At 36.5% G+C, this 19850-nt stretch overlaps 2 protein-coding genes across 5 annotated transcripts; both read left to right on the top strand.

Moving 5' to 3' along the window:
* The first annotated feature begins 3096 nt into the window (after positions 1-3096).
* On the top strand, positions 3097-7680 carry TCEANC (transcription elongation factor A N-terminal and central domain containing). Of its 2 annotated transcripts, none has more exons than XM_026714297.2 (2): positions 3097-3154; positions 4904-7680. In XM_026714297.2, the coding sequence occupies exon 2, from the start codon at positions 4912-4914 to the stop codon at positions 5962-5964; it is 1053 nt and encodes a 350-aa protein (XP_026570082.2). In that variant the 5' UTR covers positions 3097-3154; positions 4904-4911; the 3' UTR covers positions 5965-7680. The 2 variants fall into 2 exon arrangements, with proteins under 2 accessions (XP_026570082.2, XP_026570081.2); XM_026714296.2 differs by having other exon boundaries at positions 3097-3366.
* Positions 7681-9919: 2239 nt separating this feature from the next.
* On the top strand, positions 9920-18342 carry RAB9A (RAB9A, member RAS oncogene family). Of its 3 annotated transcripts, none has more exons than XM_026714299.2 (3): positions 9920-10054; positions 14350-14377; positions 17210-18342. In XM_026714299.2, the coding sequence occupies exon 3, from the start codon at positions 17241-17243 to the stop codon at positions 17844-17846; it is 606 nt and encodes a 201-aa protein (XP_026570084.1). In that variant the 5' UTR covers positions 9920-10054; positions 14350-14377; positions 17210-17240; the 3' UTR covers positions 17847-18342. The 3 variants fall into 3 exon arrangements, with proteins under 3 accessions (XP_026570084.1, XP_026570089.1, XP_087794450.1); XM_087938324.1 differs by having other exon boundaries at positions 9989-10056; positions 14355-14377; XM_026714304.2 differs by lacking the exon at positions 14350-14377 and having other exon boundaries at positions 9931-10054.
* The last annotated feature ends 1508 nt before the right edge of the window (positions 18343-19850 follow it).

Below are 19850 nucleotides of genomic sequence, written 5' to 3'. Positions count from 1 at the left end.
ATTTTCTAACCATTGATAAAATAAATCCCAAATCTTATAGAATTGTTTGTCTTGTTCTCTAATTTCAAATGTCAATTTACTCATTTCAGCACATTCTATTATTTTCTTAATTACTTCCTCCTGCGTTGGTATTTTCTCATTTTTCCAATTTTTAGCAAATAGAATCCTAGCCGCTGTTAATACATTTACAATCAAATATTTCAATTACTTACTATATATTTCAGGTAAAATTCCCAATAAAAATATCTATGGTTTCAAATCTATATGTTTCTTTGTCATTTTTTCCAGCCATAAAAACTTGCTGCTTTTATATGGCACGTCCTCTTGTGTTGTGTGAACCTATCGGTGTAATTAATGTTTAGTGCATCCAGCAAGCCAGATAATTGAATTGATAGTGCATGAATACAATAATATAAGAAGGATGGAAAGCTCCAGGAGAGCAGATAAAACAGCACCAGTAGATAAAACAGGCTAGAACCAGATTAAATCAGACCAGGAGTCATTTGAAGCACATTTTATGTGCTTAGTCTTCATTGTGCTGTGCTTGAGGATGGATTGTTGTATGCTGCCCAGATTACTTCTTGTGAATTGATTAGCCATATGAATTTGATAAATAAGTAAAATATCCCCTTCCAACGTTCTTTGCTATTGTTTATATTTTTTCACATTTTTACATACATATCTGACTTTACTAATACATATTAGGGAAGGAGCTTGTTTTTGGATCAAGGTAGTAGTTGCGAAATATACCCAACGCTATCCTCTTGTGGTCATTAGTAGGTTTCAGAACTATTGTCCTCTTATAATTTGGTATTATTAAGAAAGAAATATCAAAAGATCATCAAAATGAATCTGAAATTGAAATTAAAACATTGGCTATATGAAACAAGCCATATTTATTTTGTTCTGTGAAAAATGAATCACTAAAATAGTTCAGGTGAAAGTAAAATATTGTCATATATACCTTTAAATGTGTATCTAATAAGGATTATGTGTTTTTTAAAAAATCCAAAAGAGGTGATTTGGCACACAAAGAAACAGGGAAAGCATCAGACTTTTTTCAGATTTCTGTAAGTTGACAGCTTTGGAGATAGATTGTTGAAAGCCTCACTAGGTAGTCCAGACCACAAAATCAATTCTATGGAAAGACTAAAACTACTTTTATTAGTTCAGTTCACAAATACTGGGTATAAATTCTGGAGATCTACCATAGATGTGAATGCATAGGGCAGCCAGCATATTGGAGAAGTTATAAAAAAAATCTTGGAAGTTCATATGTTGTGAGAAAAACTACATAGACCTATTCATGTAATTAAAAAGAAGTTGCTCATATTTATTTAGAGTTTAAATATATATAATTAAAGTTATTATATAAGGGCCTTTGTATAATAAGTATATGTTACATATAATACATAAAACATCTTGAAGATCCATTTACCGCAATGGAAATTAAAACTGAATGTCAGCAGAAGGCAGCAGAAAGTGAAGACAAAATGTAAAGGCAGCAATATAAGCCATAACAAATTTTATAAGCATGTCTGGATAATTTTAAAATACTGTTGAAAATTTTCTTCAGAATAAGTAAATTTTTTTGAATCCCACCACTGAAGCCTATGAATTCTTAGTTGCAATTCCGTTAAATTATCTTGAATGTACTGCTGTTGAAAGGTGTCAAAATGCCTTTCTTTCAAGGATTCGATTTTCCCGCTGGGAGAGCTCCGGTGCAAGGATACGGACAACTGCTTGAAAGCTGGATCTTTTTATTTTTCAGGAGGGTGGAGAACAGCGAGAAGTCTGCATTCCTGGGCTAGCTAGCTTCTTATGGTAAGTCCCTGGTTTTTTATACCCTTTTCTCCCTTTGTAAGTTGATTTTGTGTGAGTGTTTGTATTTGTGCTTAATGTTTCAAATCCTGTTTGAGTTTGTCTTTATTCCCACCGGAAGGCAAACTCCGCGGGGTGGCTAGATTGTATTATTGGTTTTCTCTAATCTCTTTTAGCTTTAAGATAGTTTTTCATATTTGTTCTGTGGCAATCTCCTGTCTGTCCCTTTTGTAATTTATATTTTGTGTCTTTTGTCTGTTTGTTTTGCTTATTTAGTATGTCCTGTGTTTGTAAGGGTTTTCTAAATTTTCTTTTTGTTTCCTTTTCTTATTTGTCTAGCTTTCTTAATTACTTAGGCTTTTGTCTATAGAGATTCTTTAATACCTTTTTTATTTGATTCCTTTTCCTATGTACATTTGTTTTATGGCTGACCTGATGTTCCCCTTGGGCTTTTCCTGTTTTTGTGACACTACTGTCTTCGTGAAGTTCCCTTTCCACACTGCCAAATACACATACAGATTGGCTTCAGTGTATTATCATGTATATAAAGGGCAGCAAGTATTTTATTTTTCTTTCTTTAGTAAATTTGTATTTTTAATGTAAACCTCTTCTTGGGAGGCTGAACGATAGGGTATATTTCCAGTATATGATGGTAAACATTTAAATATTTCTAATTAACTGGAAAAATAAATTATAAATTAAACTTCCTAGACCCAATGTTTATTAATTCAATTTTGTGGATTTATATAATGCATGGAATCCAACTGATCATAATATGAATTTGCACAAGGATAAAATGCAGTTGGCTACTTCATTGTAGAGTGTTCCAGGTGAACACATCTTTAACAGTCAATGGAACTAAGCAGCTCTAAAATTAATTTGAATTATTTCTGAATATTTAGTTTGCGCTGCTAGAATCCCACAAATACCGCAACCTCGAAGAAATTGCAAATAGTGTGCCATACATATATAGCAGGGGTGGGCAACTACGGCCCTTTTATGAATTATGGACTTCAACTCCCAGAATTCCTGAGCAAGCCAATTCATAAAAGGGCTGTAGTTGCCCACCCCTGATATATAGCCTTCTTCAGTCTCCAAAAACTTCAACTCCCATACTTCTCAGAATTGGCTCTCCTGTCTAGGAATTGTGGCAGCTTGTCCGCACCTCCAGAGGGCGCTGCAGTTAGGGCTGAGCCAGAGAAACAAGCCGCTCGTTTTCAATTAGGGTGTTGAGGCGCGCACATCTTACGTTTTCTGACTGAGGGGCGGAGCCGCAGATGAAGCGAGGCTGGAAGGGCGGAAGTCCTACGGCGGCCGTGTGGGGTGTCTCCAGGTGAGGAAGAACCGGTGCCCTGATGGGGGCCCTATTTTATTACTTGGCTTCGGGGAAATCTAAAAACAAACTATTTGTATACTTAGCAGGGTACTGTTGTGTAGTTTAGCTAGACAAACCTTAAGCTATATGACAAAAGTGGATATTAGCTGCAATAAGCAGCAGCGTTTTCAAACGAAGAGCTCGTGTAAACTGTATGCAAATCGCATCAGGTGGGTTTTCGTTTCTTTTCGGCAATACTTAATTTGGCTTCTCTAGCCATTTCTGTTGGGACCTCTTATACCTGCATCTTCTGTCTCCTAAATTGTTTCGAGCTCAAACTTGTGTAGAAGTGGCACTCAGTGTCGTCGATTTTTTTTTCCTGTTTCATATTTTCCTACAAGTTCATGCTGAAAGTTAAGGATAATTATAAGCCGCCACTCCCAAACATAGTTAACTAAAACTTCTATCATTTCTAACCACTATGAGCAACTTTCACTGAAAGTGATGGGAATTGTAGCTCAAAGCAGAAGGCTGTTTTGTGTGGTTGAGGATGAGCCACATTCATGCAATATGTGATACCTCAATCTGCTTTTTGGTTTGCTTGTTTGAAGCATCATGTTACAAAAATCCAGCTAAAACCAGCTAAGGTAAAGGTTCCCCTTGCACGTACATGCTAATTGTTTCCAGCTCTAGTCTTTTCCAGCTACTTGTGCTTATTCATTAAACGGTGATTAGGAAAGCCATATTTTAGAGCATGCTTCTCAACCTTAGCCATTTAAAGATGTGTGGACTTCAACTTCCAGAGTTCTGCCAGATATTTTGGGAGTTGAAGTCCATGCATCTTAAAATGGCTAAGGTTGAGAAACACTGTTTTAGAGGGATGTGTAAGTGCTGACATATTCTAATGTGTGGTATAAAAGTAAGAGTCTAGAACCTTCCAAAAAGTTGTGAAAAAAATTATAGCTCAGAGAGCTGTGTATTAGAGAAGAGCCTCATTTTATGCCTCCCAAAATTCTGATGCTGGGAAATGTAAATAACCTGCAGTGTGACTGTTCAGATATGCTTAGTATAGGTATTAAGGAAAAAAAAACTGGCCAAACCCAAGGGAAAAAATAGAAAATTTTAATATTTTCCACATTGTATGAGTTTGATGCAACCCTACCAAGTGTGATCCAAGTTTTCCCTATCTTACAACTAAATTGTTCTCAACTATTGATTGTTCAAAAATATTAAATAATAGCTGCTTAAAAAATTAAAAAGATAATCTATTTTATAATAAAAATTGTAAGAAAATTGTAAAGTGTAACTAAATGTTTATACACAAATATTAGTGGTCCAATATTAGGAACTTTAGATTTCCTTTTCATTATTTCCAGCCCAAAAGAATGTTGGAACTAATTATGTAAAGGCACTTTGCCCATTATCAGAAAAATGTATAAAAAACAAAAATAAAATGAACCAGATTTGGTCAGGGGAGAATAACCAGAATAAGAAAATAATACATTTATATATATATATATATATATATATATATATATATATATATATATATATATATATATATATATATATATATATATATATATATACACACACACACACACACACACATAGAGAGACAGGGAGGGGTGGGAGGAGGGGGGGGAGAGGTAAATGTTCAAATATGAAGAATTGTTTGAGCAAGTTGTCTTACGTTACACTTTTCTCTCCATGCAAAATTATATGGTGCACTGTAGTTTAAAAATGCTTTTGCTACTTTTATTTCAGAATTTGCAATGTCTGACAGAAGCAGCATCATGACTACAGCTGGTTGTATAGAGAATCTACTGCATAAAAAAAATTACCAAGATATTGGAAGTCATCTTGAATATCTTGAAACTGTTGATATGACTATAAATAATCTCCAAGAGACTGATATTGCCAAAGCTGTTTTCCAAATCCTCAAGAACTGTCCCTCTGTAGTACTGAAAAACAAGTCTAAGCATTTATTGTCAAAATGGAAAACACTTTATAAAAAATATCAATCAATGCATATTAAACCAAGAGCCAGTGATATGGAAATTTCTATTAGGAATGATCTGGTAGTCTTGGAGAATAGAAATTATTGTGAAAAAGAAGATCAGCTTGAAAAAGTAGATTCAGTCAGTTCCAAGAATTGCCTGCCATCAGAAAACGGTTCAAAAGCTGTTAGAAGTCAAGTGCTAGAGGATTATGCAATTCAATCAGAACATCTGGGAATCTCATGCCTGGATAGCAAAATAAACCCATCTGGTGATCCCATTACACCTCTAAGGTCTAAATGTGTAGAACTTCTCAACAAAGCTTTGCATGATTCTTCAACAAGCAATGAACAAAATGAAAAGCATCACAAAATAGCAGAAGAAATTGAACAGCACATTTTTGCAATGTATGCAAAAAATAATAGAAAATACAAAAACTGTATCAGGAGCAAAGTTTTAAACTTGAAAAATCGTAAAAATTTTCATTTAAAGACTAACTTGCTCACAGGTGCTCTTAATCCCAAAACATTTGCTGATATGTCTGTGACGGAAATGGCACATGATGAACTGAAAGAGCTCAGGACTTCATTTACAGAGTCATCTGTTCTGGAACATCAGCTTCCCCAAAATATCAGTGGTACACATACAAGCAAAATCAAATGTAAGCGCTGTGAAAAATATGATTGCACTATTACTGTCATTGCAAGGGGAGCCCTTTTCCTTCCTGGTTGGGTGCAGAATACAAATCCAGATGAACAAATGATGACTTACGTGATTTGTAATAAATGTGGAGAGCAGTGGTACCATAGCAGATGGATCTGTTTATAAGATTGTACATTACTTAGAAGGAGTAAATATAAAATATGAAGATAACCCAGAGCAAATATTTGAATATAGCAGTATTGAAAATGCTTAAATGGTTCTGTGCTGTAATAAAATGTGAATGTGAATTACTGAACAAATGATTGTAAAATATTGGAAATTGTCTAGAAAGCAGAGTATGACTCAGGCCAATTCGTAATAGCAAATCAGCATTACTATAGTATCAATGCCATGCAACTTACAGATAATAGGATATTTTAAAAGCATTGTTAATCTAGTAACTTTTTACATTCATTTGAAGACTTAAATTTTAGTTGGTAAATTTCTAGGAATGAAGTTTTCTGACTATTTCACAATCCTTGAAATTCCTCCATCTTTGGTAGTCCACATGAGAAGACCCGAGATGTCATGATAATGAAGATCTCTCTCCCTCCTTCCCTCTTTCACACTAACTCACATACACTCACACCCACACTCACACACACAAGATGTCCTTGATATGAAGGCAGTGTTTTTGGAAATGTGAGTAATTATTCTGTAGATTTCAGTTCAAGTTGAAGGCAAATGTTAATTTAATGTCTTTTATGATAATATAGCTCAGTGTATTTATATCACACTAATATTAAAACAGCTTTATTGATTTACCTGTTAGTTTCCTGAACCAACTGAATGTGCAGTTTCTTAACCTTTTAAAGACTTAGTCCAGAGACTAAGGAAGTACCTTTTCCTATAACAGCCAGGTGTTTTATTATTTCTTACACTAAATTTGCTGATAAATAGACAGTCAGTGGCTACCTGTCAAGTTTCTAATCAGTCAGACAGTACTTTTCAGTGCTGCAGCTTTTATGGAGAATGATGAATTAGATAAGGGGTGTCAAACTCATGGCCCGTGAGGATGCATCACGTGCTGACCCTGCCAACTCCTGGTTTAGCCAGGGGGGAAAAAAGTTACGCTATGTCACATGACAACGCTGTGTCATCACAAGTTTGACACTCCGGATTAGATCAATTTTATTCTAAGCCATAAAACTTTATAATTAATACAGATTTATTATGTTTTATTTCTAGGTATACTCAGTATGGTGGTTCTGGGTGTTCCTTCTTGGATTCATCTTTAGTTCTAAGTTTTTACACTAATGCATTTTAATCCTGCAAGTGTAACTAGTTACTAAATAATACTAAAAAAGGATATGATTTTTTTTAAAAAAAATAGTTGATAAATAAAGCCAATACTCATTAAAATTATAGGTTTTTTTTTATTTCTGGAAGAATAATTGAAGCACCTTAAGCATTTATGACTTAGGTATTCATGTTATTAGAGTTTATTGCCTAACCCAAAAACCAAATACATGCGTGCATACCCATGTGCTAATCTCTTCTGAGATAAACATTATGTAAAGGTCAGAAAAGAAATGAAAAATAGTAAGCCAAACAAAATAAAGCAAGGAAAAAAAATCAGTATTATTTATTTCCCACCTTTATTATTTTTACAAATAATTCAAGGTGGCAAACATCTTCAACATACTTTCCTCCCCCTATTTTCTCCACACCAATCATGTGAGATGAGTTGGATTGAGTGTGACTGGCCCAAGGTCACCCAGGTGGCTTCCATAGCCAAAGGCAGGACTTGAACTCGATCTCTTGCTTTCTAGCCTTGTGCTTTAATCATTAGACCAAACTCTATCCAGTTTGAAATAAAAATTAAATTTAGTTAAATATTAATATTTATACTTGTTTCTTCATTACCTTTCATTCTTACAATTTTACTCTTTCGCAGGGATCTTATCAACCATCTATTCACAACTTCCTCAGTCTTTCTTTACTCTTAACTAGTTACATATTTGTGATTAATTCCTTCATTTTCCCATGTAGCCAAACCACCTTTATGTTCTTATTTTGTACTATTGGTTCAATTTTGTATTCAATATATATTCATATAGCACCCATTCTTCACCCCATATTTTCTTGTTTATCACACACTACACTGATCTTATGACTTTCCTGACATAACCAGTTCTTATATAAGTGGGCAGAAGCATTCTTCTACTTGGTCATTTTACTTTTGACACACACCTCATTCAACTACTTGTAATCTTTCTCCCAGCATCTGCCACCACTCCCCCAGCATTTGTAAGCACTCTGCTAAGATTTATCTATTTGTTTTCATTTTTAGTCTTATAACTATCAATTGTTCACTGCATTTTTCTTATCAAGATTAAATATATTGGTTTTGGGTACATTTCAGATTCATCTTCTTTGTTCAATCATATAGTCTTTGCTACAGATTACTAGGGCTGTAAATCAACAACACAGCATTGGCTATGTATAAAAGTATAAATTTGCACATCTCCAAGTAATATCTAACATCACAACTAACTCAGCTTAGTGTGCATTACATGAAACAAAGTGAAAATTGCTTTAAAAAAATACTATATTGTTCCATAAGCATACGTGAGGCAAAACAGCCACCTCTCTTGAAAATGTAGATTAGGTGAGAATTTTATTGATAACCATTATAAAGTTTTGGTGTAACATTTAGCACAGATCGTGTGCTAGACCAAACCTTTGTGCTTTGCCTTCTTCAGTGCTAAGGATAGAGAACAGGGCTACTTCATACATAGCTAGAAGTTGCCTAATGATTGATTCCACGCTACAAGTTGCAATGGAAAACTAGTATTTTTCCAAAGAGATTCGCAATAAGGCCTCATTTCACTAAATATTGTCTTACAAATCTGTGGGAAGAAATATCCATCTGGTTCAGTTCCAAGCTAGTAGAAAGACTGCAAACACAGAGGCTGATTGGAAAGATGGTTTATTGATGAAGCAGAACCACATGGGTTTGTGGTTCTAGGCAGCTGACCAAATGGAGTTCAGAGTGGGGGAGTTTTATACCTTCTTTGAGCTTTGTATTTGAGGTTCCTGTTCCTGTGCAATAACATGTATTATATTAGCTGTTGTCAAATTCCTATAGGGTCATATAGGGGTCATAGCTGGCTCCAAAGGCAAAAGAGAAAATGCAAATCCTAGGTGTCTGTCTGAGCTGTTTGAAGTTTTGACTGCTCTGAGGGTGGTGCAATATCTGAAATACCTTTAGGAAACACTGCAATATAATGAGTGGTGTGTCTTCTGCTAAATGGTAGTGGGTTAATCCTATTATGTCCTGAAGGGTCATGTCCTGCTCTTAATCCCATCACCCTTGAGCTGAACATCTTTGATTTTGTAGATAGGCTGGCTCAGTCTTATTTAATGGGCACAAAATATCTATTTGGGGGATATTAAGAAAGAGTGAATCTGCCTCTAAAAACCCAGGTTTCTCCATTTCTCATTTAAGAAAATATATTGTACTATCCTGCCTCTTTTACATTCCTCAAAACATTTCATTCTAGGAAGGGAAGGGGTGGTGGTGCTGAAATCCATAGTGATAGCACCTAGATACCTTATCTCCTGCAGGCCTCTTTGCATTGCATTTCAATGAATTTATTTACTAACATTAGGATCTCCTTGGAAAAACAACTACGCGTTCAACATTTTTTAAAAGCGTAGTTTCATTACTAGGGCTTCCAGCGATTACTCTGGATCTACTGTATTTCATCAAGTATATTGACGGCCTGGTTCTTAACAATCTTGTCCAAGCAGCATAATTCAAAGGCATGAAATGTCAGAACCCAAGAAAAGAAATACTTTATAGACTACGAGACCTACAGAAAACAAAAAAAAGTTGCAGGAAGACTAGCTTGCTGTTCCGCGAAATTTTCAAGCAGGAACGAACTGTACGGGCCTCGCTGTTTTCCAGAGGCCCAGCAAGCAGAGCGGACACACGCAAAGAGGCGGGACGGTCCAGACAGTCTGCAATTAGAACCGCGAGTCTAGGGGGGGGACGAGGCCCCGTAACCTAGCAACAGCCTCCCTTCCGCTCAATGGGGCCGAGAATCGGCGAGCCGAGGCTGTCCTCGTCTGATGTCACGTGAGGGCCAGATTCCGCCCTCCTAGCGCAGCCCCGGCCATGTTATTTCCTTCTCAAGCTCCCTCTCTTCCTCTCTGTCGCGGTGGCCGTAAGTGCTCCGGGCCGGCTATCGGCTCTCCGCTTTCTTGACAGGTGAGCGCGTCCCATCTCTGGCCTTATTTTACCATGGATGGGCTCAAGAAAGAACCCAGTTCTTCCGGGATGCGGTTCCTGGCTCCGGGCGTCGGCTTGCGCTTTTCATGGCTGCTTACACTTAGATGGGGAGGAGGCATTGGCGAGGTTTCCCTCGCCTCCCGTCGTTTATTTTGGAAAGGGTCCGGTCGAGGGGTGGCTCTTGGTCGGTCCTTGGTGCAAGAGGGAGGGTCCTAAAGACAACATGGCTTGTCAGGACTCTCGAAAAAGGCCCGCCTCGGCAATGGGGGGGGGGGCGGCTGCAGTCTCTTGCAAATGGTCCTGGCTGACGGGCTTCCTAGCGTGAAACTTGAGGAAACAAAGCCTTCGGGGGCAGCCTTATCCTGCACAATTACGCCCCCCCCCTTTTTTTTAAGCTGTAGGGAGAAAGTTATCCTTCTAAGATGCCCCTCTGTTCTTTCCAATGGCGTGATAAAAAGCCCCGTGATCAGGAGACGGCGGTTAAGTTGGGAAATTGCTTCCCTTCTGTATTTCTCAGTTGGCGCGTGACCAAGTTATCCCTGGGGCAAATAAGCCAAACTAATTAAAATCACTGGACTGTCAGAGGACGGTTCAACAATTTATGTATGTCTTCTTTGTTGCATTTTTCATGTGGAAAATCCCTCCCCCCCACCCCAAAAGAGATAATCAAGCTATGCTGCTCATTTGCTGTGCTGCTGCTTTTTGTTTTGATTGAGTTTTAAAAAATATTTTTCCTCCTATTTGCAGTTAAGTGTAAAAAGGGGCCTAGGTGACATAAGATGTGTCTTAAGTGGGTAAGAGAGCAAAGCAACCTTTTTAGCTGATCATGAAAACAGTCAGATTTTAAAAATATATTTATTTTCTTTAGCAAGATGAAAAATTGTAGACCGTCTTTACAGCAGGACACAGTATTTTAAAAGAACAGTATTTAAAAGCAATTTTTAATTGTAAACTCAAAGAGTAAAGAACTATCCTGATTTTTGTTTTCAAAAAAACCAAACCCATGAAGACTGTAATTAAAGATACAGTGAGCTTTTTTTGCCCCAAGCCCATAGACTATATACAGTAGATCCACTCAAAAAAGGATGTATAGTATGTACCTTTTACTCTGTAAATGTTGCATTTTTATAGTTCTCAGTTGGATGTAATGAATATATGAATTTGTTATGCTCTATTTTACCCAACTGCTCAAGTTGCTCTTCATAGTATTGATCGGAATATTTAGCTTTGAATTCTAAATACAATTCTAAATATATATTTGAAAAGCTTTGAAGTATGTATGTATGTATGTGTATATATGTATATACACACACACACACACACACAAATACTTATGTTTTGATATATAGTTATGACTTTGTTGTATTGTTTCAGTGATTTATTAGTAGCACAATGAAGAAGCTTAAGGAGATACATGGTCAACAACCCCTGCCAAATTGTTCCAGTGGTAATAGGACTTATCATAGTTCAGCTTTATCATAGTTCACACAATAATTTCAAAATGCTAACAAAATATTTGTACACAATTGTTCATAATGGAAAAGGGGAATTGCTAGATGTTAGTGATCTGTGGCCTCTACTATCTAGATTACTGGAAAATTGCAGTTTTGAATAGCATTAATAGCATCTATATGATTATTTCTATAGGTTTATTTGAATAAGACTCAAATAATATGGCCTTTTTTCAAGACTTTTAAATACAAGTATCAGCTAGACTTATACTAAGTCATTAGTATAGTTTAAAGCAGGAGTGTCAAACTGGCAGCCCATGGGCTGGATGTAGCCCCACACCCATTCCAGCTCCCCAAGGGCAAAAAAAAGTCATGATATGTCACGCAATGTCACATGACACGATCAAGTTTGACACCCGTGGTTTAAAGCATCACTTCTAAGACATTTTTCATAGGATTACAGCAATATAAATCTCAGTGGGGATAACATATTGTTAAAATAGTTAAACTATTCATAATTGAATTAAATAGTTGAGCATTTAGTTAATGCACTGAAAGTAATGTGGAATATAAAAATTAAAAATATTAACATTATTCACTATTTTACTAGATACGATGATTACATGTAGAATAAAACAATCTACTCCAGAACTAGCACATGGTACCCTTACATTTGATTAGCGAATTGTAATATACTTGAAAGTATCCACTTTATGTCCCTGGTCTAATTTTTGTAAATATGTTAATACTTCCTGTAATCATTGTGATACCATGGCCAATAAACTATATTTCCCCCAAAACAAGACCTATTCCAAAATTAAGCCCAACCATGTTTTCTGCCCATGCGCTCAATATAAGCCATACCCCCACAAAATAACTTAAATGCCTGCACACCCGACCACCTGCCCGTTCTGTCTGGTTGCTCGCGGTGCTGCCGACACAAGGTAAGGTGAGGTGAAAGGGTGGCAGAATGGTGTACCTCAGGGCCCTCGCAGCCAGGCCATCCATGCCCCAACAACTGCCACACGGCAGTACCAACACCCATGTGCAGCAAGAACCTACTTGGCCGCCGGCCCACTTCTTTGGCGCTGGCATGGCACCAGAGCACGGTGCTGAGTGATATGTTGGTGCTGTGGCTGTGAGGCAGGAAGGTGGAACTACCTCAGGGCCCCGCAACCAAGCCACCCATTCCCCGAAAACTGCCTTGTCTTGTACCAGCGGCTCCAATAGCCTCATCCAGCAAGACCCCATGTGGCCGCCAGCCCACTTCTGCTTGCTCGCAGCCACAATGGAGCAGGAGGCTGAGCGATTCACCGTTAGCACGGCCACAAGGAAAGGCAGGTGTTGGGGTGTGGATGGTCTGGCTGCTGTGGCCCTGAGGTAAGATGGTGCGTGAGGTAGCTCAAACCCTTCACTTCGCCTTGTGGTCTTGGCACCAGTGCGTCACTTGGCCTCCTGCTCCGATGCCATGCTGGTGCTGGAAAGAAGCCCAGTGGCCACGCGGGGTCTTGCTGGACGGGCTGCCAGAGCCGCCACTGCAAGGTGAGGTAGGTGTTGGAGTGTGGATGACTAGATATGCCACCCTTGGTGTACCATGCTATGGGTGACACAAAGTGAGCAGTTTGTGCAGGTACTGTAGCCCATTGAAATTTATCAGAGAACTGAAACTTTGTGAATTAGCACACATCCTGGTTTAAGTTCCTGTGCAGAGTTTGAAGCATAATATAATTTTGCCTCCCTTATAGATCAGCAAGCAAGGTATATGAAGCATTTTCTGAAATAAATGTATTGCCTGTTTTGAGTTCTTATGCTTCGATTCAGGACATAACGGGAACAGTAATTCTATCCTATGCCACCCATCCCAGATTTGCAGTAAGAGTCTTTGCAGCCAACCAGCTGGAAAGACATAAGTACATAAATACATGATGTTATTGGTTTACGCAAATGTTTACCCTTTTTGGGGGGCAAATATCTCCATTTTGTAGTTTTTAATTTGTTTTTTATATTGTTGGAAAGAATGTCATTTCTGCTACAAAACTCACCATACTTCACTTTTGGATCCAACCTTGTTTTGGTCAGAATTAAGGCCCAAAGACATGCATAAGTTGGACGCATGAAAGCTCTATATTAAAAAAAAGTTACCTTTACCATCAGACTGTTTGACATATAAATGAGCTAGAGATGTAAAATTTCACAGTTCAGCTGAATCTTATTGTAGTGACCATGCTTTCAGTATATGATACTGTTAAGACATAAATCCATAAATCAATCCTTTTGTAAAATTCTGGTATATTAATTACTGTGTACTAGTTAGTGATGCCTAAGCCAAATTGGCAACTCCATCACCTAGGGGGCCATTCCCGATATCAGGCAAGGTATCAGCCATGGGTTTACAGACTTTTAAGAAAAAATAAAAGTCACTGTGTTATCACGGAAACATTGTGCCTACAGAGCAGAAATTAGCAGTTCTAGTCACCTGTCTACCTGACATGGAATGAATACAAAATATTCATATGAAGTTTAAATACTGCCTGTTAGGTTGCTGCCTCCTCCCTCTCACTTACTACTACATAGTAAAAATACATAAGATTTCAATTTAATTTTAAAAAAAATGGGTGTGCAAAGATTTCATTTAACTGAAAACAAGTTGAAGGTTGTGGAATTTAATAAATGCTTATGTAATGTTGTATAAGAATAATTTGATTATAACTTCCTTTGGAACATATTAAGCATATTCCATATCATAATAAAGTATTAATTTTAAAATGCATACTTGGCAATATGTCTTCAGTAGTAATATAATCTCTCTCTCTTTTTTGGCAGGTATTATGATTTACACTGAACAGTAAAGGTAACTATTTTGATCAAATGTTTCATATAGTAATAATACTCATATTTAAATGATGAATAAATAAGACATTTGTAACAAAAATGTATTATATGCACATCCAGATAGAAATACCAAAGGAAGATTAGATATTAATCTAGATGAGACAGACATAATGCATGTTGGAAAGAGGTTTCAAATAGACTGTTTCCCAATATTTATGTTGTGATATTCAGGTTTGGGGGAAAAAAATCCAAAATGACTGACTGAGAAGACAACTACGAATGCAGCAAGTTCAAATGTATTTATTTATTTAATTTATATGCCGCCCATCTCAAGCTTCAAGGTGACTCTGAGTGGCAGAGTAATAAAACATATTTTATTACGTAATAATACATACAGATAAAAACAATTATATAAAAATTACAAAATCAAAGGTAAATGTGTGTAATGTATGAACATGCTAAATATACTACATTAATACATAATAATATTAGGCATTACAATTGTAGTTATATTTAGTCAGCACTCTCCCAAGCATTCAGAAAGTATTCAGACCCCTTTCACTTTTGTCAATTTTGTTATGCTGTAGCCTGATTCTACAGTTGTTGAAATTCATTTTTTCTCATTAATCTAAACTCAGTACCCCGTAATGACAAAGTGAAAACATAATTTTAGAAATGTCTATAAATTTATTAAAAAGAAAAAACTCAAATATCATTGGCATAAGTATTCAGATCCTTCACTCAATACTTTGTTGAAGCACTTTTGACACAATTGTCTAAGGAAGTTCTCAGTTATCCAGATCATGGTTGTCCCAAAGGTGGTCTTTCAAGAGGCAACTGGACCAGAAAGTCCTTTGGCACAATTACAGCCTTGAGTCTTTTGGGGTAAGACACAACAAGCTTTGCACACCTGGATTTTTTCCTTGCAAATCATCTCAAGTTCAGTCAAGTTGAATAGTGACCATCGGTGGACAGCCATTTTCAGGTCCCTCCTGAAATGTTCAATAGGGTTCAAGTCAGGACTCTGGCTGGGCCAGTTTAGGTCATTCAGAGAGTTGTGAATACTGCACAGGTACAATGAATTTTACCAGCACTATACATTAATAAAATTTTATCACATTTAACGAAATTGAATACTGGTTTGAGGTTGACTATACTTAAATTTAAAAAGGTTGACTATACATAAATAAAGGTTGACTATACATAAATTTCCTGAGTACTTAACAAAGGAGTTATCAATGGGGCTTTATGTCCCATAAGTTGGAGAATATTTATATTTTATAATTTGTATTTATATTTGTATCATTTATCATTTTTTAAATGCTTTTTAAAAGCTCACAGCACATAGAGTCACAGTTTCAGGTGGGTGGCCTTACAAATCTTAAAATTAAATGGATAACTATAACAATTATATTTATATTTAATGTGTCGTACTATTTGGCAAATTACTTAAAATGTTTACCCTGATTACCTAGGCCAATATTCCTCAACCTTTCCAGATTGGCAGCCTAGTGCAGGGGGAGAAGAGGGGATTGTTTTGTGTGAGGAGCAGACACGGGTGCGTGCCCAGCTTCATTTATGTGAGTGGCAGGCACGAGTGGGGATGCAAGTGCTGGCGCTCATGTAAGTGAGGCTCTGAACACCGGTGCCCGGCACTCATGCAAGTGCTGTGCGTGTGGCCTACTTGCAAATTGGCTGCAGCCCACAGGTTGGGGACCCCTGACCTATACAATTCTTATTAACATAAGACCTGAAATTGAGAATAATTCTTATTGTATTTCACTGACAATTTTTATAAACATGATAGTCAGATTGTAGGAGTGTAAACTATCACAGAAGGAGGTAAGGAATATAGTGATTTGTTTTTTGTTTGTACCTTTACATTTGCACTATTTAGTCACTTTGAAAAGTGTTTAAAGAAATGTATTTTTCCCTTTTGTTTTTATATGCCACTTACACAGATCCCCCAAATTCACTCTTAATTAGACTCTTCTTATTCTTTGCATTGTTTCCATCATATCATGGGGAAATTGGAATTTTTCAACACACACACACACTTTGTTTTGCCTGCAGCATTGGCAATGGATATGCCTATGGCTTGCATGTCTTTCAAACTTAGACTGCGGAATATAAAATCTAAATGGCCACATTGCAAAAACTCTTTAACAATTGAGGAGATGACTTGGAATCAAAAGCAGAATGGAATCATATTAATGAAAATGCTATTAAGAAGATTAAAAAAAAAACCTTCCTCAAGTCAAGTTTGACTCCTGATTATGGAATATTTTTTTCATTTCCATCCTAGTCCTAATCAGGCTGAACTCTTTCAAGATCAACCAAGGTTGGCCACCCAAGCTTATTTTGGGTGATTATAGTGTCCTCTCCATTAGAATTGTTGTTCAGCTGCTAAATAATGTTGATTCTTGGCGAACCCTTTGGACCATAGCACATGAAGCTCTTCTATTCTCCATGGTCTCCGAGTTTTCATTCGGGTAAATTGTGTCGATGACACTAACCATCTCATTCTCTGCCATCCCCTTTTCCTTTTGCCTTCAATCTTGCCCAACCTCAGTTTTTTTCCAGTGAGTCCTCTCTTCTCATTAGGTGGCCAAAGTATTTCAGTTTCAGCTTCAATTTCTGTCTTTCCATAGTAAGTATTCTCCATCAGAATACTGTACAAATTTCTGCCTAATTTGTGGAATATACAGTATCTAATTGTCCTAAAATCAGTCTTCTGGTTTTTTTTGGCAAAAAATATTTTTGAATGATTCACTAGCATATAGTTAATATTTCATGTTGAATTTATGTTGAAATGTTTGCAACGTGAGTTTTGTTTTATTTTATTTTGCAGATCTGGAGATCATAAAGGATCTATTGAAACAATGGCAACAAAATCATCGCTCCTTAAAGTAATCCTTTTAGGAGATGGAGGAGTCGGAAAGAGTTCAATTATGAACAGATATGTTACTAACAAATTTGATGCCCAGTTATTCCATACAATAGGTGTAGAATTCTTAAATAAAGAACTGGAAGTGGATGGACACTTTGTCACAATGCAGATATGGGACACTGCAGGTCAGGAACGATTTAGGAGCTTGAGGACTCCCTTCTACAGAGGTTCTGACTGTTGCCTTCTCACTTTCAGCGTAGATGATTCTCAAAGCTTCCAAAATCTGAGCAACTGGAAAAAAGAATTCATTTACTATGCAGATGTGAAAGAGCCTGAAACATTCCCTTTTGTGATACTGGGTAATAAAGTTGATATAACCGAGAGGCAAGTATCTACAGAAGAAGCCCAGGTCTGGTGCAGAAACAATGGCAACCATCCTTACTTTGAAACGAGTGCAAAAGATGCCACTAATGTTGCAGCAGCTTTTGAGGAAGCCGTTCGAAGAGTTCTTGCTACTGATGATAGATCAGATCACTTGATTCAAACAGATACAATAAATCTTCACCGAAAGCCCAAACCTAGTTCATCATGCTGTTGACTATTTAGCTTTCATTCTTAACTGGGAATAATAGAACATATGATTTATTGAATGGCACTCTAATATATTAAACTGTAATATTTTACTGCTTTTTGTGCTGGCCAGAAGATTCTCTTCAATGTGACCTATTATTAATTAAATGGTATCTGACATTTGGAGAAGGTATTAACTCAAGAATTCATCTAATTTAAGTGTTTGAATAATAAATTATATACTAAAACTTGAAAGTTCTAGAAGCACTACTTGGGGACTCAGACGAGGAATAGAAATTTTATATCTACATGTATATTTTTGAGGTCACTAATTCATGTTTTGCTTCACTAAAACCTTTTTCATAAAGCAATATTAGTAGATAGTACATTCTTATTCACGATTGCATCTTTCATGTTTTTTAAAAAGATCTGATTTAATATAAATATTTTAAGGGATTTTGCTATTTGCCTGTCACTGAACTGCCTGTAGATTTTAAGTTAGGTAATAAATATGCATATATGGAGCCTGTGCGTGTTTGTCTTTATCTGTTCTTCTTGCCCAACCCTGGGCAGTAGATAGTACATTACTAGGTTGTTGTTGTTTTTTTTAAATGGATTGCAGTATGTCTTAAATCTTGACATAAGTTGTCAGGTTTTTAAACTACTACTACATCAGTTTCGACTGAAAATCTGTGAATGAAATCCCAAACAGGTTTGTTGAGTTTGGAGGAGAATTACAGGTCGTCTTCGACTTTATGACCACAATTGAGTCCAAAATTTCTGTTGCTAAGCAAGACAGTTAAGTGAATTTTGCCCCATTTTACCTTTCTTGCCACAGTTCTTAAGTGAATCACTGCAGCTGCTAAATTAGTACCATGGTTATTAAGAGAATCTGACTTCATTGATTTTGCTTGTCAGGTCGCAAAAGGTGATCACATGATCCCCAGAGACTGCAACTGTCATACTGTATATACAATTGCCAGGTGTCTGAATTTTGATTATGTGACCATGGGGGATATTGCAACAGTCAGTCAGTGTGAAAATGTCATGCCACTTCTTTTAGTGCCATTGTAACTTGAGACGTGTCACTAAACTAAGTCAAGAACTTCCTGTATACTATAAATAGTTTTACAAGGCAGAAATCTTAATACAGGTATAAAGCTAACTTGAACAAGACAACTTGCAAATCACATGTTTACAAATACCATGTAGATGAAATGCTCACTGCTCCAAGTCAAGCATCTCTATTTAATTCCATTTCCAATTATACTATCTTTACATTTCTATTTTGGTATGTTTGTATAGTTACCATGTGCTAGTCTATTACTATTCCCCTGCTGTTTAGATACTATTTTAGTAGAAAACAGAATATGCTCAAGTAAGTACACTGATGTAGTTTTAGGGGACTGCACCACATTATTCAAAAAAATTAAGAACAGGTTTTAGACTTGAGAACTTGTGGTATTTTATTCATTTATATTTTCTTAACCACCCCATCTCACTGTATTCTCTAGACTTACCTGTATGTAAAGGTAAAAAGAATTACCATCTTATGATGATATCCCAATGAGAAGTATATTTGGTCTTAAATTCATTTTGCTTTGCATAGCTACAATGGAAAACAAGGAATTCTAAATGCAGGTGTGTTTAAATCACAATACAGAAAACATAAATACAAAGGTTAATGCTTACATATTTAGAAACTGAAAATGTATTCCAACATTATGAGTGATCTTCTGTCAACATATAGGATTTTCCTACTTGTGTGCATTCTTGTAAACAAGCTTGAGATAACATAGGCAGCTTAAAGAGAAGTCCCTTCCTGTATCACTGGAAACATCTCAGCTTTTCAACTTTCAAAATATACGTCTAATATAAGACCCAAATTTAAGTTAATGTTCAGCTATAAAAGCTCATTTGACTAGTCACTAACAATTGATTTAAAATACTCAAATCTATCCCATACAACTATGGATAAATTTAGCAGGGTAACATGTAGCAATAGCACTTAGACTTATATACCGCTTCACAG

The sequence above is a fragment of the Pseudonaja textilis genome, chromosome 8 (assembly GCF_049901715.1).
Source record: "Pseudonaja textilis isolate UNSWEBS1 chromosome 8, rPseTex1.2, whole genome shotgun sequence".
Taxonomy (NCBI): Eukaryota; Metazoa; Chordata; class Lepidosauria; order Squamata; family Elapidae; genus Pseudonaja; species Pseudonaja textilis.
The sequence above is the reverse complement of the archived record's forward strand: the minus strand, read 5'-3'. Positions and strand labels throughout refer to the sequence as shown.